Source organism: Austrofundulus limnaeus, unplaced genomic scaffold, assembly GCF_001266775.1.
Source record: "Austrofundulus limnaeus strain Quisiro unplaced genomic scaffold, Austrofundulus_limnaeus-1.0 Scaffold2, whole genome shotgun sequence".
NCBI classification, from domain to species: Eukaryota; Metazoa; Chordata; class Actinopteri; order Cyprinodontiformes; family Rivulidae; genus Austrofundulus; species Austrofundulus limnaeus.
Window position 1 is genome coordinate 8,967,936 of NW_013952404.1, and position 7,593 is coordinate 8,975,528.

Genomic DNA, 7,593 nt, shown 5'->3' on the forward strand with positions numbered 1-7,593 from the left:
TGGGAGGGGAGATGGTTGGTTGAGCGGCATTTGTTTGATCATGATAGTGATACTGATGCTGCGTAACAGGAATAACTGAAGTAGGGAGCCATGTCCGAGGTCTGGTCATTTATTTACCGTATCAAAAAAGACCAAAGTGTGTTGTGTGTATGTTTAATATAATTTGTGTGTTTGTGTAATATCGGTAAATTTCGGTTATCGGCCATAACAGCAATAATTATATCGGATATCGATATCGGCTGAAATTTTCATATCGGTGCATCCCTGTTATTAATGAATATTCGCAGGCTGGTCGTGCTTTGAGATATTTTTTTCTTTTAAGTGGGGGCAGATGCTATAAGATTTTTTTCTTCTTTCTGCTCCTTTTCATTTGACGTTGTAGTTCTTGTTTTTATTTATTTGTATTTTTTGTGTACTCCAAATGAAATAATTTAAAAAAAGATTCAGCCTAATTTATCCTGTAGAGAGAAAAAAAACAGACGCAGGAGGAAGTGGCTCCTGAGTTTACATATAATTTAAATCCTGTTGAAGAGTTATTTTCATACAGGTTTGTGTTCGTTCACAGGGACTTCCTGGGATCTAAACAGCACTTTAGTGTCTAAAGTAGCTGGACCGTCAGATGGCAGCACAAGCGGCGAGGTGAGTTTATAAACTTTAMTCTATAACTCGTGGACAGTGAGTCGCTCATCTGCAAAGCAAGGACAGCTGGGGAGCTGTTGCTACGTGTGTGACATCTGATTAGGGTTGCTAAGAGGAAGCAGTTTGGGATTTGTAAGAGCTTTTGCAATTTATGGTCCTGTAAGATTTAGATAGAGAGTGTCCAAAGGTTCAGAGCTGAGCTGACACCATGGGGAAGCAGAGCCTGCTTAATGGCTTTTGGAACAAATACAGCCGAAGGAATGTGTTTTCAGACACTTATTCTAAGGTATTTGCCAACTTTTTTTTGTTAATATTTACTGAACTTGTTATTCTCAGTTTAGGAAAGGAAACGTGAGTTTAATTTCTTGTCTGTTCTGAATGTTCACATCTAGTGATGAAGCTCTTTCTGTAAAAGATTGATTTTGTAAGCCTTGTTCATCATCATACATCATCATATTTCTCTTTTTACCCCCCTACTGTCAGTATTTATAAAAACAGACACGTCAGAAGCCGATGGGCTCACACCCACTTATAAAGAGAAGTGATTTTATGTGGTTCTGTCCGACGCCGGTAAATTCCTTTAGGTCAGCAGARGACATTTACAACAACTCCCACAGTTTTAACTGGATTATTCTGTTTGCAAACACACATAACTTTTGTTCACAGAACTCATCAGATAATTTACTCACAGACGTTAGAAGTGATTTAGCGTCAATTCATTCCAAACCACAAACTAAATGATTTATAACAAGTGGCGTTGCGTGTCTGAAGCTGTAATTTTTTAAGTTTCTGGACTCATTTCCTGTGCTTTTACTTTTTAAATTAAATACAAAATCTTCCAAGTGGCCACTTAGTTGTTGCAGGCTACAAAGAAAAAAAACATGATGTTCTTTCTAAAAAGTACAAAAGGAGTTGAAAACATTTTTGTGACAAAAATGGAAAAAAAGATAAAGAAAGGACACTTAATAACTACATTATTGTGTTATAAAGCACCGTGTTGAAAGTGTCAAGGTTTGGTGTTTCCAGAGTTTTAGACTAAAATRGTCTTGTGTTGACAATTTATAMCCATGCTGGTCAAACCCTAAAAACAAATATGTGCCATTTCAAGTGACTTTGCAAAATGTCACACTTTGATTATGGGTTTTGATTGACTCTCAGCTACTACCACATCAGATTTTAGGTCAGTATCTGTAAAACTGACTGAGTTTTAGTCCTTTTTTTAATCGTTTGGCAGCAGCGGCCATTTAGAATGGAGTTATGATAACTGAAATTTAATCAGTTGTACTTTCTGTGATTATTTCTTGAGKGTTCCCTTGGAATCTGCTCTTTWAATATTTTGCTTACAGATACTCWTAACTGGGAGTTTTTACTCAAACCGAGTACAWGTACGAGTAATTAAGTTTGGGTACACGCAGAGCCCTATGTGGGCTATATCTCTAGGGCTCTGGGTACAGGCTGACACRGAGTACTGATACACAATGACTTTAAAAACACTTTTTTTTAATTTAGAACAAGGCCTACAGCCTCTAGCTCAAATCAAATCAAATTAAATATACAGTGTGATATGTATATACTGTTGAAAAATCTAAAAGGTATTTGAACTTGTATAATCTTCTTAAACATGGAGCTGACAAACTTTTGACTTGAAATGTAATCAGTAAGAGAATGAATGGAGTATCGAWACAGATACACTGTACGGGTATGAGTACTTTAATAAAAGCTGGTATCAGTATCAGTACACCACTMCTCAGGTAAGTCTTAATTCCTCCGTCTGTGCTTTGAGAAGTAATGCAACAAATAATTAGTGTGAGGTAATCCACCAGCAGTCATGAGCTGAAGCTGTTTTTTTTTGTTTTGTTTTGTTTCTCCAAAGAAATTACAAAAGCCCTGAAAGAAGTGTGACTGTTAAGCTATTACTGGAAATATTTTTAACAGTTATCYCTTCACAAGATTAGATCTGACCATGACACCAACTGTTACTGTTGTCGTAAACATAAACGGCAATTTAGTGTTCGTTGTGCGCAGGTATTATTTTCAAAAAGTACAGAACGTCTCAGGTTGAAGGTGTGTACGTAGCCTTTTGTGGAGCGGTTTATGCGACGCATTCACTGAACTCCAGTCTCCACACTGGAGTTGAATCCATTCTACCAGAGTGAGATGTGTGTGAATGGTGGTTTTTTTTTTTTTACTCCAAGTGAAATATAGAAAACGTTGATGTTTTTTTCCACACGCAGGGCGTCCCAGGTGACACGGTGTTCAGCGTTTCCTCACAGTTCAACAGAGGTGACGTGTCCTCGCGGGAGGAAAAGGTAAAGCCGTCCTCCAGTAACTGCACACACCGAACATCTGCTACCCTCATCCATCATCTATTATTCAGCTGTGAGCACATGATAACAGCTGACTCATTTAGTGTTTGTATACATATAATAAACCAATTTTGATTTGAAATGCCTTCTTTCTGAATTAACGATTTAGCWTCAGAGCATTTATTCATGAGCAAAATCCGACTGATCARGAGACGCTTTTAGTTTGAAGTCACTTTAAGCTCGTGGATTCTGTAGATCCGAGACTGTGTGTCCACGCTTACAGTCACGTCTACTGCCCACATAGCTCCTAATTGAGCACAAATGTGACTACAAACACACAGAGAGGAGGGGAAACGTTGAAAGGGGAAGTGATCGCTCCCGTCACTGGGTTTCACAGCGAGTTCGTGTCWTTTTTAGAGCTAACCCTATCATGGCTTCCCTTCTGAAGCAGCTGGTCTCGAAGGTGAAGAGTACCTCTATCGGTGAAGGGTCCTCTCAGCCAGAACTGGACTCGGAACCAAAAGAGAAACCAGACGAGGAGGAGGATCGAGATTGTTTGGAGACACTGAGCGCTCTGCCTCAGTCCCCCTCGCCAGAGGCAGAGTATGACAAATTACTGGTGAGTGGAAAACATACTGCATGTTCTGTGTTTAGAAACATGTCTGTGTACGTTTATAACACTTTTTTTTTTTACAGCAGAACCTTTTATTTACACTGAACTTTAGGAATACGATGGACAACTTTAGATTAAAAAAAATCTGTTAAACTGAACACCTCCACRGGTRAGCACACAGCTACMGCAACACAACAAACAGCAGACAGCTGCAAAGAGCAGGCGACGCAGCAGAAGCGCCTTGAAAACCTGTGCGATCTCTGGAGGACTTGCTCCATGAAGCGGGGCACTACAGCTGACCTAAAGTAAAATCTGTTGCTTTCAGCAGGAATAAGTGAAGTGAAACAACAGGAGAATTTCAAAGATTTAGAACAGAACTTTCTTCTGGTCTAAAACGTCAAGCTGTAAAAACTAAAGTCCAACTTTTTTATTTCCTTACAGCCCCCATTTTTTTTAAATGAYAAATTGTACAAAACACGATTTACAAACCTCATAAACACGTATTTTAGTCACTATTGAATTTAATAAATATGTTGCAAATGTTTAAACTAGAACATTGAATTATTTTGAATTTTAAGGTAGCAGCACATCTCCACATAGGAGATGTTGTTTACGAATGTGAAGCATGTAAACATCGAGGAACTTCAGTTTTTAAAGGAAGTTTTGTCTCGTTTTTTTTTTTCTTTGTAGAATTCAAGCTGTTCGACAGCTCTGAGTTTTCCCTGTTGTTGTTTTATGTACTGTTCTGAATTGATGGTGCCTTTCCAAATGTGCAAACTGCCTATATCACAGGCAGTAATGCACCCCTATACCTTCAGAGAAGCAGGGCTTTGAACTGTGTGAGTCGTCCATCTCCTCTTTAGTTTAGTTTAGTTTAAATATTTGATGGGATTATTCTTCATTCTGAACAAAATATGTGTTTATGAGCTTTGCAAAACATTGCATTCTGTTTTTATTTTTATTTTAAGTCTCAACGTTTTCAAATATTGATTTTAGTTGCCTTTGCAAAGCTGCGATCAATCTTTTGTATTTTCTTGCAAAAAAAAGTTAATTCTTGCATAATTGGAAAGAGTGTGACTGTGTTGCTGACAGGATGTGGAGGCGGTCTCGCTGCCTGATGGACAGCTCTGCCTCTTGGCACTTCCGCCAGAATGCTGTCAGGGAGAGGGTCCGGAGGCCGTGCTGTACCTCAAACTGATCTGTCGCTACATCACTGACGGCAAGGTGGGGAGAAGGAACGCCGCTCKGATTTGAATTTTTACAGACGACGATAAACTTAACTGCAACGTTTCTGTCCCTGTCAGGGCGTGGTGGCGGGTATCCTGTTGGTGACGTCCAATAAAATCTTCTTCGACCCGAGTAAGACCCATCCTCTGGTGAAGGAGCACGGCTGCGAGGATTACCATCTGTCATGCTCTGTAGACACGCTGGCATCTGTCTCCTTCTTCTCGGACATTTCACACGTTCACTTCAACACCTGCCAGCAGAGGTCAGCAGGGAGTTGCTCTTTCTTATTGCAAAATTTAATATTACACAGAAAAAAGAAAAGCCTTGTGCAGCCACTGCTTGTTGCTTTCATTTTAGGAGAGAAGGAAAAGGAAAGAGGATTTTCCGGAAGCTCAAAAACGCTAAAAGCCGAGCGGGCGGCCTCAGAAACCATAAAGAGTTCGAGTCTCGTCCAGCTCTGGTTTTATCAGAGTCCAAGGTTGTTTCTGAGGAGGAGGAGGAGGAGGAGGCAGAGAGCAGGGACATGGTGGAGGCCGAGCGGGAGCTGGACGCCGGCCCTCTGGAGGTGCTGTCCGAGGAGTCTGCGGGCGGCCTGGCGGTCCTGAGCAGCGCCACTACTTTCTGCTGCGGAGGCCAAGAGACGGAGAAGTCCTCCGTGAAGACTCGGAGCGCAGGTGTGACCGACGTCCTGCCTGATGAGTGTGACGTTTTCTCATTTTACACGCCCTTCACTTGAAATCTGCTGATCCTTTAGCTCCTCGGAGGARGTCGTCGGGGAGTCTCGGGGGTTGGGTGTTTGTGCGGCTGCGGGTTCAGTCGCCTGCGGGAAAGAAGAAAGGTTCAACCAAAACTTTACCCAGGAGGGACACCTGGCTGGCTCTGTCGCAGGAAAGGTAAAATAAATAAACAAACATCTAAGAAAGTTTTAGTTTTACACGGTGTGAACATTTTCATGAGCCGCAGAGCAGAAAAAGTGATGCCTTGTGTAAAATCRGTAGAAACTGAAACGTTTGACTCATCAGATTCATTTTTGCTTTAGAACAGAGGTTCTCAAATGGTTTGAGTCTGGGGTGAAACATATCCAGAGACCACCTCATAAAACTCGTGCTGATTTAAAAATAATTTACTACCATTTTAACCCCTACATGGGACTAATTATTATTTTTTGTTTGGTTTAGTATGTTWGTTTTACTTGTACGTTGTTCCACATATGCATTTATGCATTTTTTAAATAAAAACCAAAAACAACTTATTATAATGTTTTGAGGACCTCCAAGCCACAGCTTGTGGACCTCTGGGGCTCCTGGGACCCCAATTTCAGAACCTCTGCTATAGAAATCATCAATGAAACATTTTTTTTTCTTTAAATTCTTAACAGCAGAGATTTAAGCTCAGCAGATTTACAAAACAGTTCAGTTTAAAACCTTAGTGCAGAGTTATTCAACTGGTGGCCTGCGGGCCAGGTGACATCCGTCCAGCCCACCAAGGGAGCACAGTAATTTTGTAAAGTATGGCTGTACAAGCTTATCTTATTGTTGTTGTTGTTGTTGTTGTTGTTGTTGTTGTTGTTGTTGTTGTTGTTGTTGTTGTTGTTGTTGTTGTTTTTAAAGATTATCGTCATAAAAATAGACTAAGTTTCTTTCTAAAACTCTCAATTTTGTTTTCATTGTCAATGATATTTTTCTGTGCATGTCTTCATTTGTCTGTTACCAAAATATATTAAAAAAAGTATCAATTTTTTTTATTAAATTAGCTAAATGTAATGAGCGAATATGTATTTGCCACTGATTAACGTTTGAAGTTACCCACAGCCAGCTAATCATTAAACACACATAAATGGGTATAACTTGAGTTAATTTTACAAAAATAGAGCTAAACTTCAGCGTGGTAGTAGCTGTGAGTCAGTCACAACACACAGTTGGAGTGCAAACAAATCACAGAAGATTTGTGTTTAAAATTTTTGTCCTTTGAAGCGCTGATCCTTATTTTTGCTCAACAAATCTCTTGTTGCCTTCTGTTCACCTCATGCATGAAATATGGAGATTTCATATCTTTGAGGACTTTTAAAGCTGAACTGAGATTACTTGAAGCTGATTTAATTTAATGCARGGGTTTGAACGACTTTGAACCTTGTCTGTGTTTTAACTGTGTAAATTTGTAACTGTGTCTGTTGGGTGCTGCCTTAAAACAGAGATTATTAATCTGAACAGGCTCTTCCTGGTTAAAGGCTGAAGCAAACCTCCAACCTCTCAGAGCGTAATTTTACGAGGAAACTCTTTTAGAAAACTGGCTCTTTGTGACTTCCTGTAATCCTGCGTTCTGCTCCCGCTGCAGCTCCGACGAGCTGCGGACCTACCTGAAGCGCCTCCGGCCGGACCTGCGTATCCTCGAGGGAGAGGAAGCAGGGGACCACGATGAAGAGGGGTTTGTTCTTATCGAGGACAAAGGGGAGGAGGAGGAGGAAGAGGCGTTCCAGACGCAGTTCAGCTCGGGGGACGACTGGGAGGTGAGTGGGTTTATTTTGGTCTCATAGGGTCAAACAAGAAGACACAGATGTTAGACTTTTTTCAAACTGGCCACTGTTCGTTTTTTTCTCCCTGCAGATGGTGCTGATGGAGGAGAGTAAAGACAAAGCCAGTCTGGTGATTGACAGGGAACCTGAAGGCCTCGGTCATGTGGTGGAGGGCAGCCACATTTTAGGAGCGTCACACATCAGGGAGGTGAGCAGCCATCATTTCCTGTTTCTGACCGGTTTTCTTGAGACTTTGGCTGTGTCCAAAACGACAGGCCGGGTCCTCCGGAGGACCC

General features: G+C 40.9%; 1 protein-coding gene across 1 annotated transcript in view; it reads left to right on the forward strand.

Annotated features, from left to right (window-relative positions):
* Positions 1 to 7,593, forward strand: part of si:ch211-15d5.11 (nuclear receptor coactivator 7) — a gene marked incomplete in the record, with an annotated part of 12,911 nt that overhangs the window by 2,499 nt on the left and 2,819 nt on the right. Inside the window, 9 exon segments of the mRNA XM_014014922.1 lie at positions 566 to 639; positions 2,874 to 2,948; positions 3,394 to 3,564; positions 4,651 to 4,782; positions 4,863 to 5,047; positions 5,143 to 5,459; positions 5,540 to 5,678; positions 7,120 to 7,291; positions 7,389 to 7,505. Of these exon segments, the coding sequence (XP_013870376.1) occupies positions 566 to 639; positions 2,874 to 2,948; positions 3,394 to 3,564; positions 4,651 to 4,782; positions 4,863 to 5,047; positions 5,143 to 5,459; positions 5,540 to 5,678; positions 7,120 to 7,291; positions 7,389 to 7,505 (1,382 nt within the window).